This window comes from Lepidochelys kempii, chromosome 23, assembly GCF_965140285.1.
Source record: "Lepidochelys kempii isolate rLepKem1 chromosome 23, rLepKem1.hap1, whole genome shotgun sequence".
NCBI lineage: Eukaryota > Metazoa > Chordata > Testudines > Cheloniidae > Lepidochelys > Lepidochelys kempii.
In genome coordinates, this window is record NC_136402.1 from 3,611,753 (window position 1) to 3,629,197 (window position 17,445).

General features: G+C 57.6%; 1 protein-coding gene across 4 annotated transcripts in view; it reads left to right on the top strand.

Annotated features, from left to right (window-relative positions):
- The window catches only part of SAMD4B (sterile alpha motif domain containing 4B), a 34,460-nt gene extending 17,015 nt beyond the window's left edge, over positions 1-17,445 (top strand). The window contains exons 3-13 of one of the 4 annotated variants that reach the window (XM_073321932.2): positions 3,467-3,949; positions 6,442-6,681; positions 7,770-7,879; positions 8,381-8,467; positions 9,185-9,491; positions 10,299-10,384; positions 10,721-10,839; positions 12,158-12,353; positions 13,442-13,565; positions 14,174-14,308; positions 14,763-17,445. In XM_073321932.2, coding sequence (XP_073178033.1) covers positions 3,467-3,949; positions 6,442-6,681; positions 7,770-7,879; positions 8,381-8,467; positions 9,185-9,491; positions 10,299-10,384; positions 10,721-10,839; positions 12,158-12,353; positions 13,442-13,565; positions 14,174-14,308; positions 14,763-14,791 — 1,916 coding nt within the window. In that variant the 3' untranslated portion in view covers positions 14,792-17,445. The remainder of the gene's footprint in view (positions 1-3,466; positions 3,950-6,441; positions 6,682-7,769; positions 7,880-8,380; positions 8,468-9,184; positions 9,492-10,298; positions 10,385-10,720; positions 10,840-12,157; positions 12,354-13,441; positions 13,566-14,173; positions 14,309-14,762) is intronic. The other 3 variants (XM_073321933.2, XM_073321934.2, XM_073321935.2) reach the window with 3 other exon arrangements.

A 17,445-nucleotide genomic window follows, 5' to 3' on the forward strand; every position in this document is an offset into this window, starting at 1 on the left:
TCTGTGTGTGATGGGAGATGCCCCTGAGGTAGCCGCTCTGTCCTTTCCAAGTGTGTCTCCTGCTCCCTGGCTGAGATTGCGTGCTCTGCTAGGGGCAGGCAGGAATGGGTCATAGCCCAGATTGGAGTGTCAAACGCGTACTTGTTTCTACAGTTGCTCTGGCGATGTGTGGATCCCCCTAAATAAACCATGAAGGCAATAGATTCCAGTTCCGTTAATCGGACCACCCATCCTCCGGGGAACTCAGGACTTGGGCCGAGCCAGTGCTTTTCATCCAGAGATCTTTAAGCGCCCTGCAAACGTATGGTTATCCCTGCTTTACAGATAGGGAAACTGAGGCGCGGGGCAAGGCAGTGACTTTCCCTTGCTCTCTCGGCAAATCGGTGGAAGAGGTAGGAATAGAACCCAGGCGTCCTGACCCTCCAGGCCTGTGTCATGCCCACACTGTCTCCCTTGCAGGGGACTCTCGAGAGTGGAGTAGCGGCATAAGTCCCCACTGTGCAGAGCAGTAGAAGGGGGCCCTGTGCAGTTGTGGGGTCACCCCTCTGTGCAGCAGACCTGTCCTTCCACAGGTGTGGGAAGGATCTTCCCCTAGGAGGCCAAGAGGAAACAGTGGGTAGGAGCTAAGGTTTAAAGAATTAAGATTGCTGAGCCTGCATGTGTCGCTCATTGCAGCTTCCCTTGGCAGAGGGTATCTTCCATCCGACAGGCACGCAGCTGAGCATACTCCGCCCTTCCAGTCTGTGGTCTCCTCCCCCTCCCCCCCCCCCGCGCAATTAATGGGTTGCTCCGGGCCTGTAACTGTATCCTTTGGGCATCTGCCCGCGGTGGTGGCGGGGTGTGCTGGAATCTGTCTGCTCTGACTTTGTAGGGAAAATTTCTCCCAAAGTCGCTATTAAAGAACAAGAGATCCCAGTTCTGCAGCCTGTGCTGCCAGGGAAGAGATGTCCAGAGCCGCAAGCATCCAAATGCATTCCCCGTGGCGTTGGGGAAACTGAGGCAGGGCAGTAAAGTGACCCCTCAGTCCATACGCAGTCAGTCAGTAGCAGGGAGGTAGTGTTGAGGGAGCTGCAGGCACCCCTCTGTTGGAGCTGCGCGGACTGTGCTGACAGCACCTCCAACGCAGCTGCTTCTGGGGGGGAGAGCAAGGCAGACCAGCTGGAGGTGAGAGAGGAAATTTTGGCTCAGGAAACCAGGGCAGGGAAACCCTGCTCCCTCGGAAAGTAACCAAGGAGATCTTCATGTCCATGCAGAGTGGATGGGACCTTGGATCTCCTCTGACCCAAGACCTTCACACCCATTGTCCTGGAACACTGTGGTACCGTCTCTGACGGCTGAGGGGGCTTGGTCATCTCTGCTGAGAGTTGGCGATTCCAAAGAGGCTGTAACACCTGCTTGAGTTAAGGTTGGGTCTAGCTTACTGTTGAACAGCTGACTTTCCTAAGAGCTCTAAAATTCGGAGACTGACTTGGATGGTCTTGAAACTTTCTGTGCCTCATGGGGGTCCAGCATAGCGTGACCGATCCAAACCTGAGGTGGTTCGAGCGTGGGGTACCTTAGATAAAGCCCCCTTCCTTAAAATTTGTCTTGCTTAAGATCAACATTTGACATAAGAACGGCCATATTGGGTCCATCTAGCCCAGTATCCTGTCTTCTGACAGTGGCCAGCACCAGGTACTTCAGAGGGAATGAACAGAACAGGGCGGTTTCGAGTGGTCCATCCCTTGTCGTCCACTCTGTTTCTGGCCGTTTAGGGACACCCGGAGCATGGGGTTGTGTCCTTGAGCATTGTGTCTAATAGCCATTAATGGACCAATCCTCCAGGAACTTATCTAGTTCTTTTTTGAACCCAGTTATTCTTTTGGCCTTTACAACATCCCCTGGCAATGAGTTCCGCAGGTTGACTGTGTGCTGCGTGAAGACCCACTTCCTTTTGTTTGTTTTAAACCTGCTGCCCGTTAATTTCATCCGGTGAAATTAATTATGGTTCTTATGACTTTGTTTGCTCGCGCCTGGGGCTCAAACCAGAGGCACTGAGTTCCTAGGGGGTGCTTGACCCCTGCTCTGCCCCAGGCTCTGCTCCCACTCCCTCCCCTTGCCTCTTTCTCCTCCCCTCTCCCCCTCCCCCCCCACGCTTCCTGCACACCACTGAACACGGCTGGCAGGAGCCCTTGGGGGGGAGGGGGCGGGGGGATAAGCTGATTGTTGGGGTTGCCGGTGGGTGCTTAGCACCCACTGTTTGTTTGTTTGTTTTTTCCCGTGGGTGATCAGCGCCTATGGTTCAAACTATGACTCTGATCCTCCCTGAACCGATATCAAATGTTTAGGATTTTATTCCACTGCCCACTGAGTGTGGGGTAGCTGGCAAAGGCAAGGAAGGACAGTCCAGTGGTTAGGCACTAACCTAGGACTTGGAGACCTAGGTTCAATTCCCAGCTCTGCCACAAACTCCCAGGGCACGTCACTTTGCCGCTGCCTTCCTCAGTTTCTCCATCTGTGCAATGTGGACAGTCGCCTTTCTCTGCCCCACTAAAGATTTTGAGGCGCTCGGATATAGGACCTAGGACTTGCCCCTTCTTTGGAAGAAAGTTGGGACACACTGCTCTGGTTCACAAGCCCTTATGCTCTCTCTGCTGGCCTCCTCGTCCAGCCAGCGCCATTTGCTTCTTGAGCTGGGTTGGCTGTGCACTTGGTTATTTCCCAATAACTGTACGGTTATTTACCTAATCCCTACATGGTTGAGAAATCTCTCTGCCAGGCTCCCACGGCTCACGTCCCTCAACTCCCCCCCCGCCCCTTACGCCCGTAACAAATATGTCCGCTTCAGCGTGGTGCGCCCTCTCCCTTTGAAGCCCTCTTTTACCCTCCCTGCCCAAATCGATTCCTGTCTTTAAGTTCCGCACGCTGTGCGGGGGAAGGGAGTTCAAACCCCGTTAGTTCTGGGCAGAGGAAATCGGAAGAGTTCAGCAGGAAGAGGTGGCCTGACCTAGTGGATCGAGCACTGGGCTTTAAGCCCAGGGTCTGATGAGCCCAGGTCTGCCGCTGACCTTGGGCAAGTCGCTGCCTTCTCCGTGCCTCGGTTTCCCCAGCTGTAAAGTGGGAGTAATGAGACCCCATTTGTAAAGTCCGTGGAGCTCTCTTTGTTGCTGGAAGTGGTGGCATTTTGGGGGGGGACACACTGATCGCCTGGATTGCTTGAGATCACCGTGTCTGGGGGCGGGGCGTCATTCCAGGTATCTGGCTCTGGTAAGCCCCCTTGGTGATGCCACACTGTGGTTTTCGGTAGTATACAAATCTCCCTGCCTGAAGCCGTTGCGAGTGTTCCTACACACTCCTTCACCAGCTGTCTTGTTCCTCCCCAGAATTGGCTGCATTGATTTCTCTGTGGCGAAAGCCACTGGAGGAAGGAGCAGGCTCCCTTTTGTTCCTGTTCTTCACCCTTCTCTGCCCCCTCTCCCCCAAACAGCTGTCATCAGCCAGTGGCACCAGGAATCGAAGGACAAGGTGGTCTCCCTGCTCCTCTCTCACCTGCCCCTGCTACAGCCTGGCAACACGGAAGCCAAGTCCGAATACATGAAGCTATTGCAGAAGGTCCTGGCCTACTCCATCGAGAGCAACCTGTTCATCGAGGAAAGCCGGCAGCTGCTGTCCTATGCCCTCATCCACCCGGCCACCACGCTGGACGATCGCAACTCCCTGGCCCTATGGCTCAACCACCTTGAGGAACGCCTGTCTAGCGGCTACTCCGGCCAGGGCAGGGGCCGGCCTGACACTGCATACCACTCGCGCCAGGGCTCGGACGAGTGGCAGGGCCCGGTGGACTCGGGCATGGGGGAGCTGGGACACGGCTGGCAGGAGAAGCTGCCCCGAGAAAACGGACACTTGCCTTTCCACTCCTCCAGCTCGGTGCCCTCTGCCATCAACAGCATCGGAAGCAACGCAAATGCAGGTACATGGCGGGGAGGGGACAGGATGGGGCGTGGGCAGTAGGTAGGAGCTTAGAGGCCAATGTAACCTTATTTCCAGTCTGCTAGCTTGAAGAGCCCATGATCAAATATTTGTTCCCCATGTAGGTACTTAATCTGGGATCAAGTCATCTCTTAACCTTTTCCTTACACTGTGTAGACTGAGTTCCTTGAGTCTCTCTCTAAGGCATGTTTTCTAATCATTCTCATGGCTGCCTTCTGTAGAGCTCAAAATACTCGACAGAGATGCAGCTTTACCCATGGGGAAACTGAGGCACAGAGTGGGTAAAGCCACTTGCCTGTGGCTAGTCAGCAGGAGAGATGGGAACAGAACCCAGGAGTTCTGAGTCCCTATCAACTGAGCCATGCTTCCTCCTCAGAGTCCGCGCCTGCTTTCTGATAGGCCCCAGAAGAAAATATTTTGAGGCCCAAACAGCAGGGGGGTTGGAGGCGTGGGAGTGTGCCCAGGAAGGGGGGATGACGACAGATCAAATCTAAGCTCTGACAATGGAGGAGGCAGGGCTTGGCATGTCAGTGCCCAGTGTCTCAGTTTCCCCATCTATAAAATGGGGCTGATAATATTGGTTGCCCTTCCATCCCAAGGGGCATTAGTTAATGTTTGCACAGTGCTTTGGGCATCTGAAGTGCTTGGAGTCCTACGTGCCGTGGCAGCTGGGGGTGTGCTTACACGTACGTACAGATGCCACAGGGACTGGCAAGGTAAATGAAGATTGAAGATGGTCAGGGAAGTGTCAAGATGGGTGGCTGCGGGTGTCAGTTTCGGAGGTGACCTACTGACACCCCCCCACACACACACACAATAACTGCCTCTAATTCTATTAAAGAAACAGGAATGATTATTAAAGCTAATCAGATTTACTCGTCCCTTCAGACACTTTTTCCTTCCCTTTAGTCTCCTCTTCCTCCCATTGGGGCGGTTCCAGGTGGATTTCCCTCCCTGCAGCCCCCAGCTGTCCAGTGTCTGTGCGGGGAGTAGGAGGGGAGAAAACGTATGTTCTCTTCACACAGAAACAGGAACAACACGAATCAAAACGGAGTTTGACTTACCAGCGTCCCCTTTAACGCCTCTGAGGGTGTGCCCAGGGTTTGTAGACTTCAGGGGAAAAACCAGCTGCATCCCAGAGCGGCGATTAGACCTCACACCTGCTTCACCGCCCTGGCTGTAACTTACAACCTGGGTCCCTTGGCCGAACTGGGCTCTGCCTTGCTCATCTGCCATCCCCCTGCTTGGTGTTGGCTAGCTCCTTGGCAGCCCCCACAGGGGCACTCGGGATAGTGGGAGATCCGTGGCAAGGGAGCGGGAGAGAGCGGTGGCTGGGGGTGGAGGATACCTGCCTCCTTTCACTGCCTCCAAATACAGCAGGGAGCCAAGACGGGGGTTGAACTGCTCCCCGGCTGCTTCACGATGCTGTGGAAGCAGACAGAGCACCTAGCAGTGCAGATGCCAGGTCAGTCCAGATTAGGGTGACCAGATGTCCCGATTTTGGGGTCTTTTTCTTATATAGGCTCCTACCCCCCCCCCCATCCCCCTCTCGATTTTTTTTCATATTTGCTGTCTGGTCACCCTAGTCCGGATGCAACCCCCCTGCCCAGATTGACCCTCCTAAGCCATTTGCTGCTGTTCGTCCCTCTGCACGGGTGACTGGCAAAGAGAGTGTGGTCACGTTAGTTCCCCCCAGTAGGTGTGGGTTTGGTTCTCAGTTGTGCTGTCGATTCTCTGCATGCCCTGGAGCAGGCCACTTCCCGGGGAGGGGTCCTGACTCCTGCTTCTCAGTTGCATCAAGAGCCTTGGATGAAATGCACCATAGCCATGTAGAGAATTCTGCTCAAGTGGCTCTGGGGGAGCCTTGCTGGGGGGGCAGGGCCCATTCTGGGGCTGTATCCTGAATATAGAGAGCAGGAGCCTGGCTAAGAAGGACTTCCTGAGCGCAAGGCCGTGAGGCATTGGCTGCCCTGAGGTGTAGGTGTCTGATCTCTCCGCGCCACGCTCATCCTCCCTGGTAGGTCTGTAGGATAGGAGATCCAGTCCCGATGTTGTCAGGAACTGGGATTGTTTAGTCTGCAGAAGAGAAGAATGAGGGGGGATTTGATAGCTGCTTTCAACTACCTGAGAGGTGGTTCCAGAGAGGATGGTTCTAGACTATTCTCAGTGGTAGAAGAGGACAGGACAAGGAGTAATGGTCTCAAGTTGCAGTGGGGAGGTTTAGGTTGGATATTAGGAAAAACTTTTTCACTAGGAGGGTGGTGAAACACTGGAATGCGTTACCTAGGGAGGTGGTAGAATCTCCTTCCTTAGAAGTTTTTAAGGTCAGGCTTGACAAAGCCCTGGCTGGGATGATTTAATTGGGGATTGGTCCTGCTTTTGAGCAGGGGGTTGGACTAGATGACCTCCTGAGGTCCCTTCCAACCCTGATATTCTATGATTCTATGTTAATTCTCTGCCTTCCCCTTCCAGCTCTGCCCTGCCAAATCCACCCCAGCCCGCTCAAGCGCTCCATGTCCCTCATCCCCACCAGCCCGCAGGCCCCTGGCGAGTGGATGAGCCCCGATGAGCTGTGTGCCCGGCAGGCTTTCATCCCGGGGGACCACGCGCCCCTGTCCCCCCAGAGCAGCGTGGCCTCCTCGGGCAGCGAACAGACGGAAGAGCAGATCGGCAGCCGCAACACCTTCCAGGAGGATGGCAGTGGCATGAAAGGTACGGCGTGGGAGGGGGGTCACCCCATGCTGGGTAGGGAACCCCGTGCTGGGGAGGGAACCCCGACTGCCTCGCTCTGCCGGCCGACATTGGGAACGCAGGGCTCCCATACTGGATCAGACCCCTGTCTGTGCAGCCGTAACCAGGGGGCTCCCAGCGATTTGACCAGGGCTGCTTGGCCAGGGGCTGGGGGGACAAGGGCAGCGGTGAGCAAGGGGGATGAGCCTTTCCTATCTCCGTGACGGGTAGAGCCCTGCGCAGATACAAAAATGTGGATCCGCATCCGCCAGGATCAACCCATGATCCGCTAGCCATCTTTCACCTGTATCCACACCTCAGCAGCAAGCCCTCTAGCAAGGGAGGGGGAGGGGCCTCAAGGAGAAGGGGCGGTGCAGAGGGAAAGTTGGGGGTCACATCGCGTGCTGCTCCCAGGGGCTCACAAGCAACGGCACGTGGCAGCAGCGGTGTATGTTGCATCACAGTTAGGGGGAGGGGTTGGGCACTGGGTCCAATCCCAGGAGCCGGCGGGCTGGGACTGGGAGCGTGGCCAGTGCTGCTGGGCCAGGCCATGGTGGGGATGCTGGCTCTGCCCGAGGGGCCCGAGCTGCTGGACAGGAAGTGACGTGGCGAGCGGGTGCTGGACGGCCCCCCTCCCCCTCCTCCCAGCCAGGTGCCACCAGTGAGTAGAGCTCCCTGCGTGGTTGTATCTGCATCCGGTCCACTATCGGCAAAAATGGCCCACGGATATGAAGCGGATATCCATGGATTTTCAGAGCTCTATTGATGGGAATCTTGCTGTGGGTATCAGCTAGCCATGGTCTGTAATCTCGTTTTCCCCCCACACACACACACATATGTGAATGCCCTTCACATACCCTCTCTCTCACACACACCCCTTGTCACCTGAGAAGGCCCTGCATTGAAAGGGGTATGCTCCTCTGGGTCTGGGGAGCCCCAAAGTGACTGGTACGTAACGCCGGCGGTCCCGGGAGCTGTCGCCATCCTGTGGCCGCGGAAGCTTTCCCAGGCCTGGCCAGTGGCTGGCGGCCTAGGTCGCTCTAAAGGGCTGGTCTTTCCCGTCTCCACAGATGTCCCCTCGTGGCTGAAGAGCCTTCGCCTGCACAAGTACGCAGCCCTCTTCTCCCAGATGACGTACGAAGAGATGATGACCCTCACGGAGCAGCATCTGGAGTCCCAGGTGAGGAGGGGACAGCAGGGTCCCAGCCTCCACCCGACCGTGCGCTGCTTGAGGGCAGCAGCCACCTTGTGGGTCCCAGCCAGGGGACGGGGGGACTGTGGTGTTGTAGGACATGGGCCTTCCACAGACTTAAGGGGCCACTCCTGCACCCCCGAGCTGGAAGAGAGCTCTCAGGACTGCATAAACGCATGGGCACCTATCACCATTCCCATAGCTCCTGGCCCAGGCAGATGAGACGCCACTGGAGGTTTCACTTCGCTCCTGATTTGATCTGATTGCTAAATTCCAGGCGCTTCTCTGGATACCTTGAGCCTGAAATTCCCACCTACCCATGGGGGGAACGGCTGGAAGAGCCCCGAGTTCCTTTCGGGCTGCGTGGCACCCAGGGGGCACCTGTGGCTGGGACCTGTTCCCAGGGCATGTCTCTGAGTCTGTCAGGGGCGGGGGTGGCTGCATCTGTGGCTGTCGCCTCCACTCCCACATGTCTTCCTTCCTGCACAGAACGTGACCAAAGGAGCCAGGCACAAAATTGCCCTGAGCATCCAGAAGCTGCGGGAGAGGCAGAGCGTTCTCAAGTCTCTGGAGAAGGTAAAAGACCCACTGGCTTCCCCTGTGAGCTCTGAACTGGAGGCCTCAGGGTCAAGGCACCCAGCTGGGACCCGGGGTTGATTCCTGACTCTTCTTTAGGCTCCTCGAATCTCTCATCTGTAAAATGAGGATCGCAGCCCTTGCTTAGGCTGTGAGCTTCTTGGGATCTGTGCCTCTCGCTCGGGGCCTGCACAGCACCTGGTGCAAAAGGGGGTGGGGGGCACAGCCCTGATCTTGGTCAGGGCCTCTAGGTGCTACCGGAATTCATGTAGTGGGTGGCACTGCTGGTTTGCACTGGTGAAAGGCTCTGCATTAGCCAGCATTCCCATAGCTCCAGGAGTGCCCCTGGCTGTGAAACCAGCTGGAAGCCTGGATAACCAGGAGCACCGGGAGGGGAGCGGGCATGGGGCTGCGCACTGATTTGGTCTCCAATGCGGAAAGGGGCTATTCCCCTGGTTCACGGCACAGCAGCTGGGGGAGTTTGCTTCGAGGCTGCTGGGGTTAAAACCCAAGATCTCTGGGCAGGTGCCGTGCAGGGCAGACAGGATCTTGTGGCTGCAAGTCCTAAATTACCTACAACTCTCTTTCTGCTGCTGGGACTCGAACCCATGATCCTGATGCTTGGACCACTGAGCCCCTTGGTCCTTTTTGAGATGTGGAGCTGCCCTTAATTTTTCATGGCATCTTCCCCGCCCCCTTTCCCTGGCCCCCCCGCAGGACATCCTTGAAGGAGGGAACCTGTGGAACGCGCTCCAGGAGCTCCAGCAGATAATCATCACGCCCATCAAAGCATACAGCTCCCTCCAGGCCATGCCCACGCCCAAGGAGGGGCAGCAGGCGGTGCCCGAGCGCCACGGAGCCCCCAGGCCGGGCCTGGACAAAGCCACCAATGGGGCAGAGGACAAGGAGCCTGCGGTGGACGGCTTCCCATCCCAGACGGCCTCCCCCTGCGACGGGGAGTCGGCCACAGCACCCATCGCGGAAGGGGACATCCCGGGGCAGTTCACCCGGGTGATGGGGAAAGGTAAGGGCGTCTGGTCCGGAAGGCGCTTCCTCTCCCGCAGTGGCATTCAGGGAGCTCATCATTGTGGGGGTCCCGGGATGCTAGAGGGAACGTTGGTGCTTTTCTCCCAGATAGGGGCGGTACAGATTTGGGGGCATGCCCTCAAGTTGGCATGTGTGGCTGGGGCTGACTGATGTCTCCAGCCCTGTTTCAGGTGGATGGGTCCCACTGACTCCCACTTGGCGGGGCCGGGAAGCTGGATGACTTATCTCATCTGTTGGGGGAGGGAGCGGGAGCTGGGCACAGGACGCCTGGGTTCTCTAGTGGTGAAACAAAACCAAGTGTGTGAGGAAGGTTGGCTGTGTGTGTTAGGCACAGGACACCTGGGTTCTCTTCCTGACTCCAGGTGTGGGTGGTCAGGAATCCTGGGTTCTATTCCTGGCTGGGGGAGGGAGGTGGGGTCTAGTGGTTAGAGCAGGGGGGACCTGGACCTGGGTTCTATTCCAGTTGTGGGTGGGGAGTGGGGTCTAGTGATGAAAGCAGCGGGGGGCTTGGGAGTTGGGACTCCTGGGTTCTATTCCTGGCTGGGGCAGGGAAGTGGGGACTGAGTGGTTAGAGCAATGGTGGGACTGGCAGGACTCCTGGGTTCTTTCCAGCCCTGCTGCTTGTTCACCGCTTGTCCTTGGGCGACTCCCTTTTCGTGTGTGCTGCAGCATCCACCTCTGCCGACCCACCTCCAGGGGGCATGATGCTGAACGTCCGGGGGGTGGGGAGGAGGGGAGATGCTCTGGAAGGGCCCGGGGAGTAACCCCTCTGCTCTCCTCGCAGTGTGCACACAGCTGCTCGTCTCCCGGCCTGATGAGGAGAACATCACCAGTTACCTCCAGCTCATAGAGAAGTGCCTGACTCACGAGGTATCGTCTGCATGGAAACCTCCCTCTGGTCCAGGGGCGGGGGCTGCTGGGTCCCCTCAGGACTCCGGGGTTCTGCTCTGCTGTGCCCAGCAGGCCAGGCCCCAGGGCTGTTGAACTGATCCAGGCAGGTCATTTAAGGGCCTTTTTCCCACCCCCGCACCTCCACACACACATCTGCTTTGGGCTGGGTGTGTGCTCGAATCCCTCCATTTCCTCCCCTCTCTGTAGCAAAGTGCCCCCCGTTCTGTGCCCCTCCTACCCACAGCTGCTCCTGCCCCCTCTCTACGCCCTGGCGCCAGCCCGGCGTCCTGACTGCGCTGTCCCTGTGTGCCGCAGGCATTCACGGAGACGCAGAAGAAGAGGCTGTTGTCCTGGAAGCAGCAGGTGCTGAAGCTGCTTCGGGCGTTCCCCCGGAAGGCAGTGCTCGACATGCAAGGGTACCGCCAGCAGAAAGGGTAGGCGTGGCGAGGTTTCAGGGCTCAGCTGTAGAATGGCATGAAGGCTGGGAGTATGGGGCAGAGTGGGGACAGTGCTGAATAACACCCCCTGGGTGATCTGGCTAGACAGTATGGCCCAGTGGATCAGGCTCTCCGGGACCTGGGTTCTGGTCCCAGCTCTTGCCTTGATGTGTGACTTAGGCTGCCTCAGTTTCCCCTCCACCCTGTCTATTTAGACTAAGCTCTTCAGAACAGGGCCTGTCTGGGCAGCACCCAGCACAATGGGGCCCCAATAGCAGTTGCTAGGTGCAACCAATAAATAAGTTGGGGGTGGGGGTGTCCCAGCAGTGCCTGGAGTCACTTGGCTCCTAGATCACTAGGATTTATGGCTGTGGAAGGGAGGCAGCGGGACCTAGCAGTTAGAGCATGGACGGGGACTAGGGGTTGGGACTCCTGGGTTCTATTCCCAGCTCTCTGGGGTCATAGCTATGGGCAGGTCGCTCCTTGTCGCAATTCCAGCCCTTCCCCGCCTCTGAGGGGGCTGGGAAGCTGGCCGGTCGCTCCCAGGGGCCCAGAAACAACACGATTGCGTTACGAAATCCCGCATGCTCCAGCTCTGAAGCCTTCCCCTGACGAGCCCAGGGAATGGGATGACCGACAGGGCTGGCTGGGTTGTGGAGCGGGGGGGTCACAAATCCTAGCGGGCATGGCTGGCTCATGTGCGTTTCGAAGCCCAGCTCTGCGCTGCCCGCCAGTGCAGGCTGAGCAGCTCGGGTCACCTGTCAGCCATCCCCGGCTCTCTTCCTGTTCCTGTGTCTGGGAGCTGGGATGCTTTTGACCGCTAGTAGCCAGCTGGAATCCATCCCCACGTCGGCTGCAACCAGGGGAAGCCCGTTTAGTTTGTGACTCTCCTCCTGGGGGGAGCGGAGAGGGGTAAAGCCCGGTTCGAAGGGGCAATCTGTCTCTGCGGAGGCCAGATTTTCAAGTGGCAGGTGGGGGAGGCCACTTGAGATGCCATTAAAAGACCTTTGTTTTCACAAGGGTGGGAGGGTGCTAAGCACCATCTGAAAACCAGTCCCATCCTCTAGGCTTCTCTAGTGCTCCCCCGCCCGCCACACATCACATATCACTTGGACCAGGTGTGTCTAACGCCCCGAGACACTAAGGTGTGTGGGCTGCTGGAGGAGGAGGGGCTTCAAATACCTGTCCCATGTGAAATTTTGTGTGTGTGTGGGGGGCGGTTTCGGGGTCAATCCCAAGGGATGCTGCAAGCAGCTAGAATCTCTGGTGACTTGAAAACAGGCCTTTATTTTTTTCACCTTCTCCCCTCCCCTAGATGGGCCTTTGGTTCCAACTCTCTCCCCATAGCTGGATCTGTGGGGGTGGGTGTCGCGCGCAGAGGGCAGCGGCCGTTCCAGATGCCCCCTCGAGCCATGCCCCCGAGCCGCCTGGGGCTGCTGAGCCCAGCGGGGATGGGAGGGGTCTTGCCTCGGCATGCACTTACCAGCCCCATCGGGAGCCAGGGACGACAGGTGAGTCCGGCGGGGCGGGTGGTGTCGCTCTAGCCGCGGGCGTGGGCCGGTTTCTCGAACCAGACTCCCCGTGGCTCTGGCTGAAGCCGCAGCCAAGCCAAAGGGGATTTTACAATGAATGGGAGCAGTGTGTACCAATCTAGAAGGGCTCGTCGGTATAGGTCAGCAGGTTGTAGAGAGACGTGTAGTTCTGTGAACACAGGGCTGGGAAGGGAGTGGGGTCCACTGGGGAGGGCTGGGAGCCAGGACTCCTGGGTTCAATCCCAAGCTCTGGGAGGGGAGTAGGGTCTAGTGGTTAGAGCAGGGGGGCTGGGAGTCAGGACTTCCAGGTTCTGTTCTCAGACCAGCCATTAGATTCTCCATCATAGTCTCTCTGTGCCTCAGTTTCTCCATGTTATTATGGGGTTAATCGATCTGCCCTGCCTGCTAGGGGACATTTGAGGACAAATATGTTAGATTATGAGGTGCTTGTGTATTACTGTGACAGAAGCCAGATAGGTATCCTAGATGGAACTGGGAGCCAGGACTCCTGGGTTCTATCCCCAGTGCTAGTGGTTAGAGCAGGGCAGGCGGGGGGACTTCTGAGCCCCATTCCTGGCTGTAGGAAAGGAGTGGGATCTAATGGCTAGAGCAGGATAAATTGATGGGGGGCCCCCCTTTTTAAAATGAATTTCTGCTCTCTAAATGGCCTGGTGGAGCTCCCTGTTTGGAGGAGGGAGGGTTAAGAGCTGCTCTGTGAGGTCGAAAAGCGGGGTTCTCTCTGATGGCCCTGGGATTGCAGAATCAAGCTGGGCTCTCCCCTTGCAGTGTCACCTCCCCGCCCCTGGGGGGTGCCAGGGCCTTCCCCCTTTTGCAGAAGGGCCTTGTGACTCGCTCTGACGCGGGAGGCCAGCCCCCTCTCCCAGCGTGGCGTCAGCCCGCTGTTCCTTCCAGGGGAGCGTGACTCGGAGCCGCCCCAATCCTTTGCTGCTATGGAACGTTGTCTCCGGATCCCCCGTATGCCAGGCTGGCGCGGGTGAGCCTGGGGGAGCCAGCTATTCTGTGCCAGTCTCCTGCATCATCTAGCCCGTCTTCCCCTCTCGCCGCAGAACCTGTGGTTCGCCAATCCCGGGGGCAGCAACAGTATGCCCGGCCAGAGCCGCAGCTCGGTCCAGCGCACCCATTCGCTACCCGTCCACACGTCCCCGCAGGCCATCATCATGTTCCCCCAGGGTGAGTAGCCTGGTCGCTCTCCTTCTGGTACCAGCCCTTGGCAGACTCAAGACAGGAGATGTTCTTGGAGAGACTGTTCTGCCCAGCTCAGGTCCGCAGGAGGCCATCTGCTGCAAACTCGCTCTCCTCCTCCTCCTCCTCTCTGGCTGTGGGGTGTAAGCCTGCCATGCTCCTCCCCAGAGCAGGCTGCACGTTTTGGCAAGTAGCGTCCATCTGCTGCAAGTCAGGACTCCTGGGTTCTATCCCTGGTTCTGGGAGGGGCGTGGGGTCTAGTGGGTTAGAGCAGTGGAGTCTGGGAACCAGGACTCCTGGGTTCTATCCCTGGTTCTGGGAGGGGCGTGGGGTCTAGTGGGTTAGAGCAGTGGAGTCTGGGAACCAGGACTCCTGGGTTCTATCCCTGGTTCTGGGAGGGGCGTGGGGTGCAGTGAGAGCGAGTCCTGGGTTCTATTCCCAGCCCAATTACTGGATTCTCCATCACTGACCATTTTTCAGTGGAGAAGTTGGCAGCACAGGGGTTAATAACGGAATGAGGCTCAAAGCTGCCACCTTGCTGGGTGGGCCAGGGCGGTCATGAGTGCTGCATGAATCCAGTTTCCATTGCCCATCAGGGAGTGTGGGGGCCACATGGCTAATCCCGTTCCTCCGGCCCCCCTCTCTAGATTGCCAGATCCCTGGAACAGACCTGGAGATCAACCCCACGCTGGAGTCGCTGTGCCTGAGCATGACTGAGCACGCGCTGGGCGGTGAGACGCAGGGTCCGCCCGGGGATGGGAGGGTGTTCAAGGGGGTTACAAGCCAGCAGGTCCCCGGGAGACTGAGGTGGGGCCCGATCCCTCCCCTTGACCCCCATCCCAGGGTGGGCGACGCTCTCACAGCCCTAGATCGCAGCCAGACGCATGGGGCGCATGTATCTAGCAGTGACCTTGTCTGCAATGGGGCTCCTGTGACAGAACCCAGCACGTAGCTGGCGTAGTCGGCAGCAAAACCCTGGGCCAAGACCTCCCGCTACTCTTGGCGTTTGGGGGCCCAGCAAATTCCTGGTGTCTGTGTTGTGAGTGGAGCTGCCGCCAGGCACGCGGAATCACTGGCCCCTTATGAATGCCCTTGCCCCGAACCTGGCCACAGGACGACGTCCCCTCCTCGTCCCCTTCCGCCTCGACACTCAACACACTCTGGTCCTGTTTTCTCTCCTAACAGATGGCACCGACAAGACCTCCACCATCTGACCAGCCTCGGGGATCCGTGGTTCCTGAGAAGCTTTAGGGGGTTCTCTTTATTTTTTTTTTGGGGGGGGGGTGCTTAAAGGGGTGGTTGAATCTTCCACCCCACCCCCCTCCTGCCCTCCCCCGGCGTTTGCCATCAGCTCCGTCACGGCGCGGGGGTTGGAAGAAGCTCTCACTACAATCTTACCATCTTATATGTTCTAATATTTTTCTACTTTATTATTACTTTAACTATGGTTTAATACTGAGCTGCATCCTGTAACTCCCAGGGTAACGAAGCCAGAAGCAGCAGGATCTTGGGTCACGCATGTGTGTGTGTCCTCCCGCCCCCTCTCCCCCCCCACCCATCCTTTCTCAGCATGGGGAAAAATGCTCCTGAGAGGGAGTAGTGGAGAAGGGGGGGATACAGCGCATCTGATTCACTTTCCTCCCCACCCCCCGGGGCAGGCCGGCTGCTCTGGGCCGATGCTGGTTGCCACGAAAGGCACCAGGGGGGCTAACCTGGCGAGCTGGTTTCTTCCGGGTTCGCCTCCTGCCTGCTTTTCGCACCTGATCCCTGCGATGGGGGGCGGGCTGGGGAGAAACACCTCCACAGATGGGGCCGAGAACTCTTCTGGAACTGTTATTAAGTGCCTGTAACTCCCCACCCCACCCCTGTGACTACTTGGGGGCGTGGCCTTTGAAGGAGGGCCACGTCCTCCCCCATAAGAGGGTGGCTGGGGGTGTGGCCTTTGAGGGGTCCATGCCCTCCCCCATAGGGCAAGTGGTGGATTCAGGGAAAGAAGCCACGCCCCAGAGAAGGGGTGTTGGGTCGGGGCTGAAGAGAGGGGGTAGGGGGTGATGGGGATACCTGGGAGGGAGGGGTTGGAGCATTGGAGGGTATTTAACCCTTTGGGGTGTATTCCCCCCCCCCCCCGTGGGAATTATAAGGGTTACATGATTGAAGCATTAGAAGGTTGGTGGGTGTTTGGTTTGGCTGCATCTGGGGCCCTCGAGGGTCAGCTCGGTTGATAGGTGGGGGGGGTGTGTGTGTGTCTGCCCCCCCCCCCCCCCACCGGTGTGTGTGCCTCTGCCATAGGCTGGGAAGGCTGTGCCCGCACAGGGCAGACCCCCCTGGATGAATTGGCGGCTCCCCCATGTTGGGCTCTGCATGTGGGTCGCCTCTCCCTGCCCGGAGCTCGTCTGTGTGGGCAGCGCCGTCAGACTGAGCTCGGGCAGCCGGGTTAGAGCACCCCTTCCTGGCCGGGGGCCGCACAGGACAGTGCGGGGTGCTCACGATGCTAATGAACTTGCCGGGGACTGAGAAAGGGCTGTGAAGCAGGGGGTTGTTTGCAAGCCCCTTTGGGGTGGTCTGGAAGACACACACACACACACCGCTGGGTTTGGGGGGCAGCGGGGACAGAGCTGTTCCTTAGATGCCTTGATGGGGTGTGAGGGGAGATGAGGATTGAGCCCTGCTGAGCTCGGGGGGGCAGGGCATTAGGCAGGAGCGAGCCCTCCCCTAAGCCCCAAGCTTTGTGTGTGCGTGTGCATGTGTGTAAAACAAAAAACACTACATGGGCTGGGGGGGTGGGAGGAGCCTGTGGGCAGGGGGTGTGGCTTTTACCCATCCCAACCCCCCCTTTTGATTGGATTAACTTTTTTTTTTTTCTCCTTCTGATTTGCCGCTCATTTTTAAAAAACAAATAGATTTAAAACCTTCCAAATGTTCCCTTCCCCGAGCTCTGCTCCCATGAGGCGCCGAAGGGTGCGGGCCTGGTTGTGCTTGGGGGAAGGGGCCCCTGTTTCTCCACCACCTTGCGCCGACAATGATACCCGGGCAACGGCGGGCGCAGATAATGCTGTTTCAACAGGGGAGCGGCACTGGTGAAAAGGGCCACGTCCAGCGGAGAACCGGGGTCACCCCGAGGCTTGTGGTATCCTCAGGCGTTCAGGGGCAGCGGAGGGGACTCTGGGGTGAAGTTCACACCAGGGCTTTGAGGGGGGGCAGGGGAGAATCTGGGGGAGGACTGGGCTTCGTGAGAGCCCCATGGATTTATTTTGGGGGGAGAGGGGAGCAGGGTCCTGCCCAGACCTCGGTACAAGTTTGTCTCTTTCCAGAAAGATGCCCTGGGACAAAAAGTCCCTTGTCTCCCCAGATCTCTCTACAGCGTGGGGGGAGACGCATGCCCCAAAGTAGATGAGCCCCACAGGCTGAGCCCCTCCCACTGGTACAAAAGAAATTTCCCCCTTCTACCTGTTTAAATGTTAAAGGCCTTTCCAAAGTATATACCGCATAGTAGTGTGTACAAAAAACAACCCCACCCCCAACCGGGGCAACCCCCCCCCCATCTATTTCTACAGTAGAGACAAGGTTCCTGTTTCAGATAGAAATGTTATTTTAGATACATTTTATTATGAATAACTTTTGTTATGACTATGGCTGGTAACCATGAATACGTTATTAAAAAACAAAACGGAAAAAAAAAATTTTACAAAAAAAAAAAACAAAAACCAAAAAACCAAACCCGGCAGCCCGTGTTCGCTGGCTTTGTCTCGCTGCGCCCCTGCCTCTCGCTGTCTGACCGTGTGAAAGAACCTGCCCCTGAACCAAGTACGAGACCACCCCGTGGAAACACCCCCAAACCCTCTCTGATAAAGTTGTACTTATTTTGTAA